At 42.3% G+C, this 21,973-nt stretch overlaps 2 protein-coding genes across 5 annotated transcripts in view; one reads left to right on the forward strand and one right to left on the reverse strand.

Annotated features, from left to right (window-relative positions):
• Positions 1 to 793, reverse strand: part of LOC308400038 (fish-egg lectin-like) — a 59,592-nt gene extending 58,799 nt beyond the window's left edge. For all 4 annotated transcript variants that reach the window (XR_013972302.1, XM_080887508.1, XM_080887509.1 and 1 more), the window contains exon 1: positions 685 to 793. The gene's annotated coding sequence lies outside the window, so the exon portion shown is untranslated. The remainder of the gene's footprint in view (positions 1 to 684) is intronic.
• A 10,908-nt stretch (positions 794 to 11,701) lies between these two features.
• e2f7 (E2F transcription factor 7) lies at positions 11,702 to 21,394 on the forward strand. The gene is made up of 13 exons (XM_080886163.1): positions 11,702 to 11,923; positions 12,388 to 12,486; positions 12,943 to 13,251; positions 13,448 to 13,607; positions 13,786 to 14,025; positions 14,633 to 14,788; positions 14,888 to 15,031; positions 15,171 to 15,341; positions 15,723 to 15,807; positions 17,476 to 17,800; positions 18,293 to 18,452; positions 18,738 to 19,105; positions 19,677 to 21,394. The coding sequence occupies exons 2-13, from the start codon at positions 12,388 to 12,390 to the stop codon at positions 19,830 to 19,832; spliced, it is 2,373 nt and encodes a 790-aa protein (XP_080742289.1). The 5' UTR covers positions 11,702 to 11,923; the 3' UTR covers positions 19,833 to 21,394.
• The last annotated feature ends 579 nt before the right edge of the window (positions 21,395 to 21,973 follow it).

Raw genomic sequence — 21,973 nt, forward strand, 5'->3', positions numbered from 1 at the left:
CCATTGTTGATCAACACACGTCTGTTGTTGCCACGGATGTTGCACGCTCGCACGTCACTGTCATGAGACAGTCTCACAAACAAAATCACGCTTTAGTAACTCAGTGCTACGGGAAAGTAACAGTAGTCTAATTACTTTTGGAAAAGTAATCCCTTACTTTACCCACTTGAAAAGTAATCGGATTACCTGTTACTTCCCATCTCTGTATATAACGCTTAAAACATGCATTGCCCAGTTGCACCATTGCCTGATGTTCTCTACTGTAAGAACTCTCAGAACAAAAGAATCTTTTTCTTAAATGCAAAATCTCTGACACTTTGTAAACAGTCAAGCATCCCTGCAACATGACACTGCCACCTTCCTCTTCACTCATACCAAAAGCTTTGTGGGTGGATTATCATCTGATGCGTTTTGATAAATCTAATATGTTAGTTTATGTTAGGTTCAGTTTTATGATCTGATTCACATTTGTACAAGTTATAGATCATAAGCGCAGTGTTGAAAAAAGGCACTGAAGTAGTCAGACTCGAACGTCAAGGAAGCAGACTACGCAGACATTTCAGATTTCCAGAGGTGAGCAATTTATTTACAGTGAACTTAATTTAATGTTTAACTTAACAAAACTTCGCCCCAAATCAACTCAATTAACAAAAAACAGACCATGGATCTGGTAACACAGCTCACCTCACTCCTTCTTCTTCTTCTTCTTCTCCTACAATTTAACAACAGTTGGCAAACAACTTTGAGGTGTATTTACCACCACCTTCTAGAAAGGGGTGTGGGTCAGAACAGTTTTCTCTCCTGCATCTGGTAGAGACTGGCGTTAAATAGGGCCATCAATTCCCCTCCAATTGCCCAGCCAGTACCACTCACTCAACTGAGGGATCTAAAATTCTACACAGATTATCTAAAAACACAAAACCTCTACACACTTCTAATATGCACATTTACACAACTAAATGGCAGTATTAACAAAAGGAAAATCATTCAACAAATCCCTTTAAACCTTAACACAAACAAAAGGAAGCATCTCTATGGAAAAAGAAACCCCTCCACTTGGTTTGACCTGATGATGTCATGTGTGACATCATCAGGACTTTAAAATGAGGAAATGCCAGGTGGGCGTTTCCCCACACCTGATCCTCATGAAGACTGAAAAGACAAACAAAGTAAGTATGAACAAATGACTTAATCTGTAACATAATAAAATATAAAGAAACATGTAACTAAGTATTTAGTGTAATTTGCAGAATGTTTGATTTCAAATCACTTTTATTGTCACATCACATGTGCAGGTACATTGGTACAGCACATGTGAGTGAAATTCTTGTGTGCGAGCTTCACAAGCAACAGAGTTGTGCAAAATACAATAATGTAAACAAGCAAAATACGAGAATGGCTACATCTGAAACTAATAAATATATGTACAATATATAATAGTATATGCATTTCTGGATGTGTATGCTAAGTGTGTGTGTGTGTGTGTGTGTGTGTGTACACATATTTTACAAATAGAGTAAACAATAAATAAAATATATAAAAATATACAGAGTTGAATATGTGCAAAACAGTGGCATTACTGTACAGTATGGAGTGCATAATGTTAAAGTTCCAGTAGTGAAGCTGAGGTGTCTATGACGTGTTCAGCAGTCTGCTGGTACGGGACCGGATGCTGCAGAACCTCCTTCCTGATGGAAGCAGTCTGAACAGTTTATGGCTGGGGTGACTGGAGTCCTTGATGATCCTCCCCGCTTTCCTCAGGCAGCGCTTCCTGTAGATGTCTTGGGAGGGAAGCTCACATCCAATTATCCGTTCAGAGCACCGCACTACTCGCTGGAGAGCTTTGCAGTTGTAGGCGGTGCTGTTGCCATACCAGGTGGTGATGCATCCAGTGAGGATGCTCTCAATGGCACAGTGATAGAAGGTCCTGAGGATGCGGGGGCTCATGCCGAATCTTTTCAGTCTCCTGAGAAAGAAGAGGCGCTGCTGCGCCTTCTTCACTGTTTTGTTTGTGTGTACTGACCACGTAAGATCCTCAGCCAGATGTACGCCAAGGAACCGGAAGCTGCTCACTCTCTCCACAGCAGCGCCGTTGATGGTGATGGGGGTGTGTACTTCTCTGCACCTCCGGAAGTCCACTATCAGCTCCTTTGTCTTTGCGACGTTGAGGGTGAGATGGTTGTCTTGACACCAGTGGGTCAGGGCGCTGACCTCCTCCCTGTAAGCCGTCTCATCACCATTGGTGATAAGACCCACCACTGTAGTGTCGTCCGCAAACTTCACAATGATGTTGGATTTGCCGGCAACAAAACGCTTACACAAACAAACCCGGGATAGTGAGTGAAGCAATGTTACTTGACAAATAGCAAATCATAGCAAATACAGTGTGTGAATGTGAGTGAATGAATAGTGGCATTGTAAAGTAGTGATGGGCAGATGAAGCTTCATGAAGCACTGAAGCTTTTCATCCAATTGGCTCACTCCAGCACAAAGCGTCTTGAAGCTTCATTCGCTCTAGCAGGACACCTGGACGTAAAAATATTAGTTGGCATGAATTTGAAGAGTGTGGCCTTTTGCACACAGCCTGTAAATGTCAACAACAAAAGGAGTGTGTAAAACATGTATATTGTAGTGATGGCAGTATACTGTGTATATTTATACTGGCAGTATGGAAAATGATTATTTGGAAATGCTTAAAATGGAAATGATCATTTACTGTGAGGTGAGGTGTGGTTGGGGTGTGGACAGTGGTTGTGCTTTTTGTAACGTTGAGGTATGGACAGCTACACACTGAGGCCTCAGTCCTGCCTGTTCACATTTTATTCTGTAAAAACTAAATTTTCACTGCTTTTATGACCTTTTTACTGGGGAGAGCATAGCTAGGATTTAATGATTTAACAAATCTTTTAAATCCTTTGTCCTCCACAATGCTAAATGGCTGGGAGTCCTCAATCACCATGCTAACCAGGTCTTCATCTATTTGAGATTGTTCTCCTGAGGAAAGACAATAAAGACAAAGCACAAATATAAATATCACACACAGTGTAGCCCAGCATTAGCTGGCTCCATTCTCTCCTGACTTTCTCTCCTCACTCTCATAAATCTCCAAACTGTCTCCAAACTCTCACTAACCGCAACTCTCCATCAAACACGTACATCTTTGAATGAAGTCTGAGGGGTTTATATCTAGCTGTCATATCTCGCGGCAAAGTTCGAACCACTTCATGAACCACTTCATGAACCAGTCGGGTACAGCCGGGCAGCGAGGCTTCGGACGTCATCATTTTCAGCTGCTCCCATAAATGAAGCAAGCCTCGATACGCCCCCTCAATTACTCGACACAAGCTTCGAAGCCTCGATACAGAACGTAATATCACTATTGTAATGGCCTGTATTTATATAGCGCTTTACTAGTCCCTAAGGACCCCAAAGCGCTTTACATATCCAGTCATCCACCCATTCACACACACACATTCACACACTGGTGATGGCAAGCTACATTGTAGCCACAGCCACCCTGGGGCGCACTGACAGAGGCGAGGCTGCCGGACACTGGCGCCACCGGGCCCTCTGATCACCACCAGTAGGCAACGGGTGAAGTGTCTTGCCCAAGGACACAACGACCGAGACTGTCCAAGCCGGGGCTCGAACCGGCAACCTTCCGATTATAGGCGAACTCCCAACTCTTGAGCCACGATCGCCCTATTGTAAAGCGCTTTGGGTGCCTTGAAAAGCGCTATATAAATCTAATCCATTATTATTATAGAAACAGAATAATGTGTACAGTGTGCAAAAAAAGGTAAACACATATGGGACAAATGGAGAGCATTGCAACTGCTCCACTTTGTCACAGGCACAGAAACTGCAACAACATCAGACGCTATTAGTTCCTCTTTCAAATACGTCCACAGTGTTGACCTCTCAGGTTTATTTATTTTTTTTACCTCTTTACCACAGCATAAAGGCCATGCTTGTCATAGGTAGGTTTTGGGACATCAACAGCACCTTTTCATCTTGCAAACGTATTACAGAAATGTTAAAGCATGTAATATTTCATAAGATTATACTTGAATTGAATAATTTGCCTGGTGTGAATCGGCTACATTCCACAGGAACACTCATTAAAGTCTTTTATGACCTTTGGTTATGACTTGTGTTTCCGTGTATACAAGGAAGAGGTTTACGTGTGAATTACAAAGAGAAAGAATTCTGTTCAGACGGTGACACGAGAGACAAAAGCCAAGGAGCGGCACCAGGTTGAGAAAAAAAGAAAGGAGGAGCAGAGAAAAATGAGAAGTAACAAATGAAAGAGAAAACAGAGGAATGAGGAGAGAGAGCGACTGAGATGGCGGACAGAGACTCCTGTTGTGTAGTCCCCTCTCTCTGTTACTGTAATGGCCAAACCCACGGCCACAGTCTAAAGTCGGTAACTCCTGTGTATTTTTCATTTGAACACAATAACACACTTGAGTTTGGTGGCCAGGGCTTAAAGCTGTTAAATACAAAGAGGGATAATTGAACGCACCACCACTTCCTGCTGAATGGGGAGAATGTCTATTTTCTTTAATTAAAAAAAGCTTTTGTAATTAAATTAAATATTGGAGTTTAGGGTTTAGTGGTTTTTGATTTTCTTCTTCGGTGTTTAGTTTATTTAAAAAACTAGACTGTACTGCATCATTTTTGTGGTTTATGATTGTGTTTTGTAGTTAGCCCTCGTGTGTCGTAGTGGTCTGATCAGCCATTATAAAACCCTTTTGTGTAATTAGGTCAGTTATGTTTGTTGGGGCAGTCATTTGGTTTGCTAAGTTCACAGTTCTTTGCCTGAGTCCAGTTTTGTTTCTTTGACCTCTTTTATGAGCTCAACATTTATTACTTTTGTAAATATAATTTTTAGGTTAAATAGAGTAGAATAGAATAATAGAATTAAATAAATAGAAATGGAATAGAATTAAATAAATGGAAACCCTATTTTTCTCATTCCTGAGATGACTCCTGCTTTTTTCAACTCGGTCCATCACAGTTACCCAACCCTTCTCCCCTCACCTCCCACCCCCACTTCTCCTGCCAACATACAAAGTGTGTGAATGAAGCACAGAAGGAGAAAGTAACTTGGACTCCAACCCTCATCTACCTTTCTACCTTACCCACTCCTCCTTTAATCTGCACCGGCCCCTTAACTACCATCGCTAAGCTCTTATGCTCTTTTTATGCCAGCTGTTGCCATGGAAGTTGCCACACCAGATCTCTGGCTCCACCTATACTTGGCATCCTCTTCTGTCACACAAACCCATAGTTTCCATTGGCACCATGCTGACCAATGGCACTTTTGGGAATTAATCAAAAATAAGGCAGTACTTCCTATTTTAACAACTATTGACAAAAACCTCCATATGTTGTTAATGCTGCAAAATTCATATATTTTAGATAGTAAAAGAAGTTACTGTATATGTGAAAGAATTTGACTGAGCTGTCTAGATGAGTAGAGCAAGACTTAGGTGGCTCTTCAGAAGAACAAAATAACAAGAAATACCAACAATTGCCGTCTCCTTTTTCAGCTACAGAATGGTCCAGTTGCTCCACAGTTGCTTTAGAGCATAGATATCAAACTCTGGCCCACGGGCCAAATTTGGCCCGCAGCCTAATTACATTTGGCCCGCAAAGCCATACCAAATTACTATCAGAGCTGGCCTACTGGTATTATACAGCTAATATATATATTGTTTAGTATTAAGCTTTGCTTGTTCCATATTCAGTTTTTCAGCAAAACGTGTTTGAGTCCATAAGAAAAGATTCATTCTTATATCTGGAGGAATAAATATATTTCAATAAATATTAACGTTAGCCTGCGACTTTGTTCCAGTTTTGAATTTTGGCCCACTGTGTATTTGAGTTTGACACCCCTGCTTTAGAGTTTGAAAGTTTTTGAAAATAATGAGTGATTTTAATTTAAAAAAAAAATATCAAAAGTGATGTTAAAAAATATTTTTATTTTAAACTCAGCATCTTTTGAATTAATTTTTGGTTTGGCCAAAACAAAACACATAAACGAAGTAGTCTTATTTCATTTAGACACAAACTTTCTCCAGGTTGTAACTGCTGGCAGTGGCAGTAAACCCCCAGGACCACCCCCAGATACCCACACACACACATATGCACATAAGCACCCAGTGCTTTAAAAGCCTGACAGCATATGCTAGGAGTACAAATTACTTTAAATTACTCAGATAATATAAATAATGTAAAACATAGGCAGTGAAGACAGATCACTTTTCAGCACCTGCTAACATTTGGAATTCAGTGGTGACCCTGCTGAGGCAATGTGTTGAGAAATCGAGCCCTCGTGCGACGATCTGTTTCACTGCAGAGTTGTGCTGAATCCACTGAGCTCAGCCCCCTGCAGATGTCCGACGTTCTCCATTACCCATACATCACACACACATATGAACCCTAACGAGCATCTGGCCAGTCGACACTACATCACACTGCAGCAGATTGTTTTCCTCTAATGCTGCTTTTGTCCTGCTTGCCAGGTAGAATCGGATCACGTCCCTCTGCAGATGTGAGCATCAAACACTACCATTTACACTAAAGGCGCTCATGATAGAGAATACCTCTCTCAGATGTGGTTTATTTTCTATCCACGCCATTCATCTATTATTATTCATGTTGTGTAATGTATCATCTGTCTGTAAACCGGCCTCTGGCCTCCTCGTGTTTTAGTTTTTACAGATAGTTGAAATGGAACTAATGCAATAAAGACTGTAACATCTGTGGCCTCTGATGACTTTCCATTATTTTTGTATAACTGCATGTCTACTCTAAGATTTTGGGATGCAACAGTCATCCCAATGCCCCGACTGGTTAATTCAAATGTCCAGTGTGTCTGGAGATATCTGTTTAATTTTTCTTTCAGATGCATAAAATTTCCATAGAATTTGTTATGCGTAGTTATTTATGGGTCCTTGTTAAGACAATACAACAATGTCAATGTCAAGTCTTGGATTACTCCTTTATGCTGTGCCCGACTCTGCTCCGATCAGCTGGTTGTTGTATTTGTAGTCCAAACAGGTGCGTTGCCAACAGGGAAGCTGCAGAGTGCCCTCTGGTGGACAAACTACTTTAAACTCTCAAACTTGAACTTTAAACAAAAGGGGGGGATGTCAGCCGTTTTACCTATAATATAGAAACAATGATATCCTAATATTCATGAAAAGGGAAACTAAAACCCCTGACCTCAAATCCAAATTTCCCAGTTCCGTTTTGGAGAAATTCAGCATGGTAAACTGCACTGTGAGCCTTATCATAGAGATCGGCGAAGGCAAATGGAGAGAGAAACGCTGGGCCGCTACAGACCCAACAAACTCAACTGACGACAGCCTAATACGGACAAATCACAGCCTGCTCAGCTGAAAACACAAACACAGAAGGATCCAACTCCTTAAACACACATTTTCTCAGTATATTGTAACAATAGCACTGAAATGTTGAAACGAAGAAAGTGCAAAGTTTCTTTGTTCTAAATTTGATGCTATCAAGTGTTTCAAAAAAAGTTAGTGTTGCCATGACGATTTGTAAGGATAAATTAAGTGTACTACTACATTTTATGTTCTTTGAGTTTATTCCTAATTCCATATTCTTATTTAACACTTTGGGGATTTTTGTTGGCATCTTAGAAAAATGTAAGCAGTGAATGAAATATACGTGGTTTTTTTTTTTAAATGTTTAAAAATGCGGTTTCCATTTCCTAAGACATCGGGAATTTCAACATTTGCATGTACTGCATGGAGTAAAGCACTTCTTAATTTGTTTGCATTGCTCTTGAATTCAGCTAACCAAATACTGATGAATGCCAGATTTGTGTGTGTAAGGAACAATTTGTGAGAATTCGACAGAAAGGTTTGAGAAACATCACGTTCTGGCTAAAGACCAATTTTTCCTTCCCACTGTCACCAAAGTGCTCATAGGGGGTCATGTGATTGTTGGGTTTTTCTCTGTATGTATTATTGTGAGGCGACTGTTGCTGAGATTTGGTGCTGTATAAATTGAATTGAATTGAAATAAAATGTGCTCTTTGTTGGAGTCCATGGGTGAAATGTTCTTCATTAATGTAAAGAATACATCTTAGCAGTATCTCATTGCCATTTCAGGCAATGATGATTAATGATTTATCTAGTCAGTCATCAGTTAATGAGAGTGTCAGAAAATAATGTGTTACATGGGTGTTGTGGTTTGTTTTAGTTTGCAGGCTGCTTTTAAAAAGCTCGCTGCCAACACAACACACAACAATGTTAGAGTTATGACAGTACAATTAGAAAAAGACTGGTTTGTATATAGCACGTTTTTCTATGCCTAAGTGCTTTCTATCTAACATTAACACCCTGTTAGATTGCAACACACTGGAGAGCAACTTGGGTTTGCTCAAGATTAATTTGGTATACATACTGGAGCAACCAACGATCAAATCACCAACTTTCAATTAAATTTTATTTATATAGCACAAATCACAACAACTGTTACCTCCACGCACCTTATATTGTGAGGTATAGACACTACCATAATACAGAGAAAATAGAGAAAACCCCAATCATCTGATGGGCAAGCACTGGTGAGAGTGGGAAGAGAAAACTCCCTTATAAAAAGAAGAAACCTCTGGGAGAACCAGGCTCAGGGAGGGGCGGCCATCTGCCACAACCAGCTGGGGTTGAGGTGAGAAAGACAGGAAAGAGACATGCTGTGGAAGACAGCCAGAGATTAATAATAACTAATGAATGAATGCAGAGTGGTGTATAAAAACAGTGTGTGAAAAAAGGTGAGTGAAGAAGAAACACTCGTCATGCATCATGGGAACAGCAGCTTAGACCTATAGTAGCATAACTAAGGGAGGATTCAGGCTTGTTTTACAGCCACAGGAACAGGACACTGTGAAGTCATTACATCAATCGCAAACTGCTCTTTATTAAAAAGTATTCTAGAGTCAAATGTGAAGCCAAAGCTTGGCTGAAACTGGGTCATGCTGCGGGACAATGACTCCAAGCATAGCAGCAAACCTAAAACAGAATGTCAGAAAAAGAAAAGAATTAAGGGGAAGCAATAATCCAGTCAAAGTCTAAGAGAGCTGAACACAAACGGACACCTACAAACCTCGTTGAAGAGGCCGATAGAGTCATACAGAAAACAGTTACTTCAGGTTATTGCTGCTAAATGTGGTTCTACGAGCTATTAAATAACAAGCTGTACTTAGTTTATCACAGGACTGCAGAATGCTGTGAAAACATTTTTTTCACATGACTGTATGTTGTTCCTGTCATGTCAGGTTGTGATTCCCTCCATTATTAGTAACATTCTCCAAAATTATTTCTTGTGTGTTTACTGGTGATGCTTTTTTAGGATTATGTCTGAAACCTTTCCTAAATGCCAGTGTCAGATGTCTTTACTGAGATCAGTGTGAACTGTAACAAGTTTTCCAGGGGAGTAGTTTAATAAAAGGTCAGAGCAGCAAAGCTGGGACAAGAAAACAAGTCTGTCAGAGTGACAACAAGTCAGAGGAAGGTAATAAAGGGCAGAAACAGAAGTGGAGGGAGTCCGACAGAACGGATTTTACCTTTGAGCTTTAAAGGAAATCTCCACCACTAGCCTGTTGTTTACTCTCAGTCTAATGGTTACTGTGTTCCCATAGTAAATGTATATGCTGTCCTGAGTGGGGCTGTTTCGTTTACTGAATTTAAACAATTCTCTGACTATATTGCATTAACAACCACCACAGAACATGCCTGAACTTGCTGACCTCAAATCAAGCCAAACACCAGCAGAACAAAAGGCTTGAATGCAACTGGATCAGTTAGAAACACTGGTTGCTTTTTTTACTGTTGGCCTTCAATTCATTGCTACAGTCAAAATGAGGGAATAGGTTTATCAGAGTAGCACCAGGATAAATAAAGGTAATCATCGTTGTGTCATTTTGCAAAGAAAATGATTAACAGAGTGTGCAGTAGTCATTTTGTCACAAGTAACTATCCATCCGTCCATTATCTGAAGTTTACCCAGGTCCCTGTGATAGGAGTTAGCAGTCTAAGCAGAAACACCCAGACCTCCCTCTCCCCAGCCACTTCATCCAGCTTTTTAGGGGGAACACCAGTGTGTTAACAAGCCAACCCAAGAGATATAATCTCTGCCCTAGAGCCTCTCGGGGGAGGAAAAGCGAGTTTTTATGCATGAATGACGTGAATTTGAATGACAGCAAGATTTTCTTCTTTGTTTTTTGGTGACAGCATGCTGTCTGTGAGTGACAGTGAAAGTAGTAACTAACAACTATTTGAGAAACCACAGAATGCCTGAGATCGATATGTTACATTCATTTGAATTGTTACCTGGTTTATGTTTTCCCTTAAAAAGCGAGAAAACAAATTGTAAATTGATGCATAAAAAGCACAAATTCTTGCACTGCACTAGAAATCCAGCAAAATTATTGGACACCGACATTTTTGTCCCCAGATGTACCATGTAGTTTAGTAATTAAATTATTTGTTTTATCTCTTCATCTCTTCAAACTTGAGAAAAGCAGTCTGCTACAGTCATTATTTGCAAGCCACTGTCATTGACCTTTTCTGTGATAGACATAACTCAAATTTAGCAACCCTACAGTCTTGAAATACAGGCACGTTTCCTGCGCTTTGAGATAAACACCTTTGAGGTTACACGTTTTCTGCTGTAGCTCACATCTGACTGGGAGCTGGCGGCATGCTGTGTGTATTGGGGGCTATTATGCAAGCATTTGGGGTTCGTGACTGAGAGCTCGTCCTCTGCCAGTTTGCATACCAGTTTGCATACAGGGCGGGATCCCGGCTGCTAGAAAGTGAGCCCACTTTCCCACCGCCGCTTTTCCCGCTATGGCCCAGGTACTGTTAGCGCCACTCGCGCTCCTCCCCCTTCCGCCGCCTCCCATCTGTCTGTTTCAGCAGCTGATCAGCTAATTACAGCCGTCCACAGAGACTAGCGCCGGAGTTATTAAGCTGAACATATTAAAAGCGCCTTTGTAGGCGCAAAAAAAGTTCTACTTGCCGCTGCTAGGACCGTGGGAGAAGACGCAGACAAGCCAAACTTCTCAGCTGAGAAACAAAGATCGTCTATAGAAGTAACTCCTTGACCTCTCAAGTGTCGGCTACTCACAGTATGCCTAAAAGGAACAGGCTCTGAAATAAATGTCAGTTTTTATTTTAAATAAATTTTAGGTATTACCAAATACTTACTAAAGAAATCGCAAACCATGAGCACAGGGTACCCACGAATTTCCACACTGTAGTGAGAAGGCTGGGCTTTTTATTGTTATTATTATTATTGTTGTTGTTCTTTTGTACTTTCCCCATCAAATTTACTCGCTGTCTAAACTTCGAGTCGTGTAAATTCTTTTAATTAAAAACCTAACAAAAACTTTTAGGATACATCAAACACCTTCAAATTTAATCAGCCAGAACTTCAGGTTCCATGTAGGAAAATAAAATCACTAGAATGAGACATCTTCTTATGACCATCTTCGTGAACATAAACGCGCCGGTTGCCCCGCCAACACAGATCTGGAGGCGTGGACGTCCGGTCCCTCATTGGCATTATCTGAGGCGCGCACCCGAGTACAATAGCACTGAGTGGCTGGAGCCGTATGACGGAGTCAGTCAGCTGACCGCTGATTGGCTGAGTGACCCAGCTGTAGGAGAGCGCCAGAAAACAAGCTTGAGCGGGTGATGTTGGATTCTCCAAGGAGTAGTATAGCTGAACAGGAGTCTGAAGAAAGGATTTGAGAAGGACTGCCTGCTTCTTTCTGAAGAGGGAAATAAACTGCTATGTCGGTCTGAAGGAGCGGCGCCCTGACAAGTGTGTAAAACGGGGACGCAGAGCCACACTTGACGATTTCATTCATTCAACAGCGAAGGTAAAGAGTGGTGATTTCCCTCCGGAGGGTTTCTGCAACACAGCTATAACAGTGTCCCTGGCTAGGTAACTAATTAATGCTAAGTCTTACTGACTTATAACATCCATCAGAAACGCATTTACCTCTATTCACAGGCTCAGCAACGGCTAAAGCTGTGGACCCATTTGCATAAAATAATTTACGGCCGCAACTCGTGTTGCAACTTAGAAATAACATTCTACTAACGTTGTATATTAATACCTGTAGCTGTAAACTAATTACTGTCAGCTAAAAAGTTAATGCGGCACTTCAGCTGTAAAGTTACAGGGTTGAGGAAGAGCAGCGCAGTTAGCTTTATGAAGGCTAGTTAGCCGATGCTCTTTGCGCCAAATTCAGCTGACCACGGATCTGGGTTTACTTTTAAGTGTAACTTTACAATTCCCATTCTCAATATTTGTCTTTACTTTGGAACGCATTTTTCCCAGATGGAGGTTCAATGCCTCGCACTGAAAGACCTCTCAAGTCCAAGGAAGAGTTCAACGGTGGGGCCGGAGGAGGAGGATGGGGCTCGCGGGGAACAAAAGGTAGGCTAAGGTGGCACCCTGCTTTAAATCAGGTGAGGCAGGTTTTATAAGATTCATCTGAAAGAAAGCTTTGAAATCAGCGCAATCAGAGCGCTGTGTTCAGTCACGTGAGAGCTTATTGCTTTTGGCTTTCAGCAGCAAGGGCTGTGGGCTACAGTGCTAAATAAGATCTTGAGGGTTGTACAAATCAGTGTGAGTTGCTTGATTCCTCCAGATTCAGGAGCAGGCCTCCGGTCTCAGATTCAGCATATGGATGGCTTATTCGGATCTTTGGAGATGTGTGTTTATATAGTGGATGAGTTGGTATGAATAAATTCAACCAGGATTACATGTTTTTCTTTCATCATTCTTTGCTATAAAATGACCCCTTTGCAATTCATTCTGTATGAGAGGATATTTGAGCCTTTATTAAGGCAAACCTGCACTAATTCGATCACATAACTGTCTCCATCACAGGAGAACATGTGTGCAGAGAAGAGAAAATCAACACCGCTAAAATCTGCAGAGTCCACCCTTCCTACTTTGCTGATCAACAGAAAAGGTGCTCCCTCTGAGCTCGCCCACATTACCCCCATCAAACACACGTCTCTGACCGAACCCTGGACACCAACGGCTAACCTGAAGATGCTGATCAGCGCGGCGAGCCCAGACATCCGGGACAGAGAGATGAAAAAGGTGCTGTTTAGACCAATAGAGAATGATAAAGACCAGCCAGCGAGCCCAGATAATGTGGTGGAGGATCCAGAGGTGGAAGATTCTTGTCAGGTGTGGTGTTTTGTTTTTGTTTGTTTGTTTTAAAAGGACATTTTAACACAGATTGGATTTATTGTGTTGTAGTTTAAATTAATATTCTCCGAAAAATATATTTTATTGAAGTCCTGTTTAAAGACTAGTCATTTAAGCTGTGGATTGTTGGATTGGTTGACTAATCCAAAAGACAACGGCATTGATCTCTGTCCAGTTTGAAGCCGCTGATGAAGAGGACGATGCAGAGAAAAAGCCGAGCAGAAAGCAGAAAAGTCTGGGTCTGCTTTGCCAGAAGTTCCTTGCCCTTTATCCTGATTACCCACCGCTTCACAGCCCCATCTGGATCTCGCTGGATGAAGTGGCAGCCAATCTGGGTAAGAACCAGTAATTTGAGAGCAGCAGCAGCAGTTGGACACAGGAGAAGGATATGACTACAATTTGTCTCACTGTAAACTCTTCATGGGGCCAGGAAAACACTGCTATTGAATTTGGGAATGACTGCTGCTCAAATCGTGCACATGTTTTAGAGAAATGTTGCTGTAATCCTGTCAGGGGTGGAACGGCGGCGGATCTACGACATCGTGAATGTGTTGGAGTCCCTGACGATTGTGGGGCGGATAGCCAAAAACAGCTACACCTGGTACGGTCGTCAGCGGCTGGAAGCCACCCTGGAGGAGCTGCAGTGTGAGGGCCGACAGCAGGGCTACCACCTCCAGATGGAGCAGGCCAACGAGGCCAGGGAGACCGGACCAGGCCGAGAGGATGACGGGGGGGAAGGAGATGCTGGAAGCGGTAATAAACTGAAAAATAAGACTGGAGATGAAGAGTTTTGAGTGTTTAAAATGAACACTATAAGGAGAGTGTGCCTTTTCTTCCATATTGGCTCCAAATAAAGATTAGACGTTAACCGTAGTCTTCATTAGACTAAGTATCACTTCAGTTGCCTGCATGTAACAGTTTAGGTGTAGGCTTATTTTCACGGGCAAATGCTTAACACTAAAGCTGAATAAGGCCTTAAACCCACAGGAATGGATTCAAGCCTGGTTACCGTAGCGACGCTGCCTCTGTCTGCTCACAGCTTGTCATTAAGAGGTTGTACGTTTGCAGACTTATAATGTGGCTGGATTCTAATAAAGATCTAGTTTGTAAAAGTTGTACTGAGGTTTCAGGTTTGATTTCACGTCTCTGAAATGTTTTCATTCAGACTGAGGATGTACAGAAGAAACAAGTTTATGTTGACAAGTACTTTGAATTTCTGTTTGGAGTTTTGGTGCCTGTTATTAATGAATAAAATGTAATTAAACATACGATTCACTGGTTTTTAGTGGGCTGATTTTCACTGCTAATTAAGAAAGCAGTAGCTTTTTACACTGTCCGTTTCTTCTGCTTGTCTTTGCAGCCGGTAGCAACAGGAAAGACAAATCTCTGCGCATCATGAGCCAGAAGTTTGTCATGCTTTTCCTGGTGTCCAAAACTCAGACTGTTACCCTGGATGCAGCAGCAAAGGTCCTCATCGAGGAGAGTCAGGACTCATCAAGTCACAGCAAGTACAAAAGTAAGAAATCCAGAAGTGCTGCAACGTGTATAGTGACGTGTATAGATTCCAGGAAACAGTATTTCACCAAACTAAACACTGTGTCTGTGTGATCTCCAGCTAAGGTGCGGCGTCTGTATGATATTGCCAACGTGCTGACCAGCCTCAGCCTCATAAAGAAGGTTCATGTCAGAGAGGAGAGGGGCAGAAAGCCGGCCTTCAAGTGGCTCGGCCCGGTTGAATTCAGCAGCTCTGTGAATGCTGGTGAGAGTTAAAGATGACTTCAGTGAACTCTGCTAGAGTAACTTGAAAATATAAGACAGTCCAGACCTTTGTCAATCTAAGAACTGCGTTTGTCATCATTGCTCTTACCCTAAATCAGTCGTCATCCATCTACCTGTAGGAAACACTTTGAATGTAGCAGCCATCGCTTCATCTGAGTCTGCACAGCCAGGACAGGAGCTCAGAAAAGCAAAAATGGCACGTCATGCCTCCTTCAGCATCACGCCAACATCTGTTGCAGTCCAGCGGCAGGTCAGCTCCGCACCCAGCAGCCCGAGACGTGAAGTAACCGGTAAGAGATTTTATTTTTGGGGGAGTTGTTTGTTTCCAATCGGGTGGCGGGAGACGGCCAAGCGTCCCCGAGCCTTTTTTTAAATCTGCAAGTCGTGCGCTTTGACTCTGCGGAACAGCATAGAGCAGTGGTTCTTAACCTGGGTTCGATCGAACCCTAGGGGTTCGGTGAGTCGGTCTCAGGGATTCGGCAGAGCCTTCGCCATGACATGCATGGCTCATTTTGTGCACCAGTAAAAAAATCACATTTTATTTTTCACTAAAGAGGGGTTCAGTGAATGCGCATATGAAGCTGGTGGGGTTCGGTACCTCCAACAAGGTTAAGAACCACTGGCATAGAGCTTTTTCAATATCCTGTCTGTTTGTTGTCTCTATGCTGCAGCCCTGCAAAACCAGCCTGTGGATTATTCCAGAAGGACTACAAGCAACAGTGCAGCGTGTCAGCTGCAGTTTGGAAGTAATGCTGAGTGAGTAAACGCTAACACACAGATACTTGGGTCATCTCAAAGATCAGCTTTCTCCATCTGAAGTGTTACTATTAAACCAAAAGTTTTTTGTTTGAGTTTTATACATGACACATTCAAAGTCATCTCTGTTGTCAGGTTAAAAGATGCTGCCCTCTCCCTTACAGAGTCTATTTTGCAACCTTCTCTTATTCGTTATGTTTTACATTCAGTGCCAGTGTTTGATTTGGCTGATGTGTTTCGCTCAAGGCTACATGTAACAGGAGCTGACTCTGTGGACATTAATAGTTTTTGTCTCCTATGAGTGTATAAGTTGGCGGCATACATGGAGTACACAGTAGTTCATGTTGTTTCCTATTATTAACTAAACTACTCGTGGCCAAACCACAGCTGCCTCAAGGCTGTGGCTGTTAAGTGTTTTGTGGGGGAGTAAGATAATAAGACATGGAAGTGTGTGTTGAAAAGGAATATTTTAAAAATGAAGTTAGGCAAAAGTGCACCGGGGGCAGTGATAGCCCACAGGATGAGAGCTAGAAGTTTATGCCTGTGGCCAGTTTCAAGTCTGCGTTTCAGCTGAGATATTGTAGGGGCACACAGACCCAGCTCTAACACAGTAACCTTTTGATCAGGTCAGGAATTTTTTTACCTGCATTTCAAACCATGGAAAGCAGGATTCAGGACCATAAAGCTTGTGCTTAAAAAAACTGCACAGTTTGTACAGTTTGCTGAAACCTGCTTATTTGTCATTTACTCACTCATTGCCACTGGAGGCTTTGTTATGGCCAGGACCCTGTAATGTTATGCTATTTAACAAAAAAAAGTGTTCTGATGCGAGAGCAAAGTTTTAAGAAAAAAACTTTATTTCATCTTGTTATGTCTGCATCCTGCACACTTTACCCTTTAACTTCAAATATCTAGTCATGTGCGTAAAGCTCATGCTCCATTACAAATATGCCTTCACCTTCAATTTAAGTTACTTTTATTTATATAGCGTCAAATCAGAACAGTTGCCTCAAGGCGCTTAATATCGGTAAAGACCTCACAATAATGGAGAGAAACCCCAATAGTCAGACAACCCACTTTGAGCAAGCTCATGGTGACAGTGGGAAGGAAAAACTCCCTTTTAACAAGAAGAAACCAGCAGAACCAGCGAGGGGCAGCCAACCGCTGTGAGCACTTGAGGGTGATGGCAGGAAGATGGGACCAAAACAAAACACATTGATCATAACCAACACATCTTCCCATGGGCTTCCCATAATACACATCAGTGCATCATGGGAAGTCCACAGCAGCCTAGGCCTATTGCAGGGTCACTAAGGGAGGATTCGGGGTCACCTGATCCAGCTTAACTATATGCTTTATCTAAAAGGAAAGTTTTAAGCCTAAGCACATGTAAGCCTGCTATCTGAGATAGATAGGGGGCTACTGACGTGTGCAAGAGACTGATTTGTGACTTAACTTTCTGTGGTTCCTCTGTATCAGGAACAATTTGGTCAAAATGTTTAGAAGCTAAGGCTTGAGAAGCAGTGTTCCACTTTAGTCGAACACTGCAGTATCTAATGCTTGTAGTCATAAACAAATGTTTCTCAATCAGATTCTTGGCAAAAACTCAGTCTACAAGTAGCAGGAGAAATATAGCTTACTTTTCTTCCCCCCCCCCCCCTTTTTCAGCAACCGACCCGGCACACCACCGCAGACTCGGCTCATGCACAACAGCAGTACTGCCCTTTCCCCCTCCTCCACCCTTCTGGCACCACTCCCCCACCCGGAGCACCTGTTTGTTGCTTCCCCGTCTTCCCATTGCTTGGCCTACTTGCCCAGCCTGTCCCAACCCTCCGTGGTCATGCTGTACAGACCGCCAGAAACGCCAAACCAGATGCTTGAAGGTCACACCTCACCCAGGTTGGAGGCAACGAAGAGGAAGAAGGAAGAAAGAGAGGAGGAGGAGATGGTACTTAAAAAGAAGGGAAATTCTGCGTTAGAGAAATGTGAAAAGGTGAGATGGTATTCTGTGGCGATGTGGATTTTAATTTCTGCTGCTAATTGCTATTCTTGTTCCAGTTAAAAACTAACTCCGAGCTAATTATTCGGTTCGGTGCCGTAATTCTGACAGTCAGAAAATACTGTTAGTAATTCACCACGGCAGACAGTTAAACTGAAAATGGAAAATGTGCCATGCTCACTGATCAGGATAAGTCTTGTGTGGTGTAATTAAAGACTTCTCATCTCAGTAGAGTATAAGATAATTGATCATTTGAAAACCTGGTGCAGTTAATCAGGATACATAAAATCAAAGTAACTGGATGGTTCAGTGTCACATGCTAGGTTGGTCTTTTTAAAAGGTTGCCTGAGAAAATAAACCGTAAGCCAGGAACATGACTTGACTTTGTTACTAGAAGGGGAGACGTGTTATAGTCTGAGTTTTAAGGACTGTAACAAATGCAGATCATAAGGCTGTAACATCAGATGTCATTCCTGCTCTTTCCAGACTCGAGCTGAAGCTTGCAGGGAAACAGCAGAGTGCTCGCAAGCTGGTGCAGCAGCAGCAGGCCTCTGCAGAGAGCAGGTGATCGGCGAGAGTGGGGGTGGCAACACCAGCAGTGAGCACGCTCAGCCGTCGCACTACCTTTATGTCCCCAACAATGCAGGTAATGCACTGTTTTAGCAGCACGCAGAGCAAGATGTTAACTATGATTTGTTGTGATAGTAGAGGGCCACTATGATTTGCACCCTTTCACTCTTTTACTGAGAATATTCCCTGCAGCAGGTCCTTTCAGTGCTGGAAATCCAGAGCGCTTTATTCCCAGGATTTGGGAACTGAATTTTATTTATCTTTGCTTTGTGTAAAAAAAAAAAAAAAAAAAAAAAAAAAAAAAAAAGAAGAAAAAGAAATCCTTCAAACCTTTTAATCGGTCTCCTGTCCTCTTTTCTAGGATTAAATGGCCTCAACTTCCTGCTCTCAGCTGGACAACCAGCGGCCAGTCTAGCACTTCCTCCCAGCAGTGTTCCCACCTTGGCACTGCCCTATGTCCTGGTACCATCTGCTGCCCTCTCCCATTACCCCCTGGTGGCCGGCAGTCTACAGCAGCAAGGCTCTGATGCTCACACAAAACTGAGCTTTGGTCTGCCTGCCATGATGTCACCTGCCCACTTCATGGTGGGGGGGGCGCCGTATAGTGTGGTGCCGGTTCCACCGCCGTCCACTCCAGAACAGAGCGGGCTTTACAGGTCGTCAGCTGGCACGCCACATTCTCCCTCGAGACCACGACAGACCATCAGCATCAACACGCCAGAACCACTGGTAAGAACTGACTGTACTGCTGTAACCCTGCTCTCTCTCACACACAGCTGTCTGCCCTAAAATACATCAAGCCTTCATACATTAGCCTTCATAATGAAACATGACCTTTCTCGTATCAGGCACTGGAAAATGTCACAACACAGCTTGACACGAGAGCAAGTGCAGCATCTGTTTTGTGGAAGGTTTACCCTCATTTACTCATCTGGACACTTTGTGTCACAGCAGTTAAGACTGATTAATCTCCAGCTTGTTAAATGGGAATGAACTTTACTGCCTGCAAAGACCAGTGTAGTGATGCTGGTTTAGCTCTGATAGAGTTACTGGGCAGCAAATTCACGCGACGTTATAAACAATAGGACAAGTTAATGACCACGTTGTAATGATGCATTAATCCCACTCTCACTTTCAGTGTGTAGAGTCACGTCTACCCACCCATTTTCTTAGATAATATTCAGTCTACTGACTTCCACTGACCTTTCAGCAAGTGAGCTTGCATCTACTGCTGGCAGTGGCTGCTGTTTATGCGTTGGGTTGTCTAAATGTTCCCTAAATGCATTCTGTCTCTTTACAGACTCCACATACGCCCAAGGAAACCCCAGCATCTTCTTCAAAGGCTTTCTTTCAGACCCCGGGCACTCTGGGAAGTGTAGTCAGTGCTGCGCCAGCTGTCCGAAAAAGGGGATCAGCACAGAGGAGACTCGACATTGGCCACCATCCAACCAGCTGAAGAGACGGGAGCTTGTGTTGAACGCGCCGTCTTAAAAATTGAGGGCGGTGAACCGAAAATGAAACAAAGAATATGGTTTTAAACCTTTGGTGCTATGTTTCTAAAGATAAATTAAGAACTTTCCAAGAGTATCGAATGTTTTCTTGTAAATCCTGGAGAGTCTCATATTTTGCTAATTGACTGAGTTTTATGAAAGGGGTGTCACACTGTGAAATCAGACACTCAAAACTATCGAGACGTCCTCAAGGTTAGGTTTAAGAGTAAGGCAGTATTACCAATGCAACAGTGCCCTCCTGTGATGGGAGCCGGTCACAGCTGCATTTTATGTTTCCTCCTAGAATGATCAAGCTACCTATTTACAAGGGCTGTAACGATTATCCAAAAGCACATTTCATTTTATGCTTTTCATACATACATACATACATACATACATACATACATACATACATACATACATAATATTTTAAAGGGGACAAATAACCAGAAACAGTCTTTTAATGTTACAGCTTTCACCACACTGCCACACTTCAGGCATTAACTTCTCTGCATGGGTATCACAGCACAGGAAAACGGGCATGCAACACGGCATCGCCGATGATTCGATCACTGTTTCGAGTTTTGCTTTGTAATCGTTACACCCTTGCTAATTCTTCACCCTTTGTTGTAGCCCAGTTGCTATTTATATCTTAGTGAAAATATGTCGATTACAGGGTCTGTAATGAAACATTAAGTTTTTAGCACTAAGTATTTGAAGAATGTACCCGTAATTTTGTAGTAATCGGCCCATTCAGATTTAGATACACGAAAACAGGTGTAAAAGGACACGTGTGAGCTGCTGAACGCCGGTTTACAATGACGGTGGTTGGACAATCCTTCCATTCTAGACATTAAGAAAATGATCACTAAAGCCTTAAACGTTTACAGCCAGACAAGTATCTGAAGGAACAGTTGTTATATTTCTCGATGCTTACGGGTGGTTTCGTGTTCTCGTCAGGAAGACGTACCCGGCTGGTGCTATGTGCATTCTTATGTGTAACCACTGTTACTGAGTGCTGAAAGACAATGTGGCAATTCTCTCAGGTACTTGAATACTAGTGACTGTGCTACAGTTGGATTGGGAAAAGTATCAGAGTACTGTAAAGTGTTTTTCCTCCTTTGTTTATACAGGGAAACTAGTGCCTTAGTTAACGGGGCATGTTGCTAAGAGAACATCGTTGTTGCCTCAAAACAGATTTTCTCAGGTTGTCAGTGAACGAGGCCCAGACAACCCAATAGTAGGAGTTATTCAGGAGAGCTTAGCTATGTCACGCCAAAGGCTGTACAGATAATCCACTCTAACCAGTGGGTGTGTCGTTTATGTCAATATTTTTAATGACTTATCCATAGTGTCATTTACAGTGTTTGTCTTTGTCCTGATTTTAAAAATAATGGTTATTGCACGGTTCTTTTAGGAGCTGCAACAGCTGGAAACTCATTGCTGTTCTTTCATTGTAACTCTGCACACACGATGTAGTTCAGAGCCAAACATTTCTGTGTGACTTGAAACAAAATAAATGATTCAGACCAGCTTTACAGTCTTTGTCTGTATTTCTAACAGCTCCATTTTATCGTGAGGATGTCAAAGAAGAAAAAAAATGATTTAAACGCTTTGTTTTTCTAATCTACAATCAAAAGGGGCAGGAAATAAACTAACACAAGAATCCCAATGTTAATACAATTACAGATGGCTTCAGTTTACCAATTTGGGAATGTGCAGATGCCACTAATAATTCAAATTCATAGTGGCCCAGCAGATGGAAACAAGCGATGCTAGTGTAGACAGATGACGCTTCATCTGTAACACAACTCCTGTTGGTGCAAACTGTACTGATTTGTGTATTAAACAGTCACATATGATCCATGTGATAATCAGTATGATAAAGCCAAATATGTGTAATGGTTCACATGTCTAGCAGAGGCAGTGCAGACTATTAACATTCAGGCTGCACATGTAGGAAAAAAAAAACCTGGCGTTTTGATTCTTATCTGCGATGAATTGGAGTTTCAATGCTGGACAACACATTTAACACATCAAGTGTGATCTCAGGGTCAGATCGGGCTGAGTGCGTAGCAATTAGAAAACATACCATCTGTGGATACAA

The sequence above is a fragment of the Rhamphochromis sp. 'chilingali' genome (genome assembly GCF_963969265.1).
Source record: "Rhamphochromis sp. 'chilingali' genome assembly, chromosome: 7".
Taxonomy (NCBI): Eukaryota; Metazoa; Chordata; class Actinopteri; order Cichliformes; family Cichlidae; genus Rhamphochromis; species Rhamphochromis sp. 'chilingali'.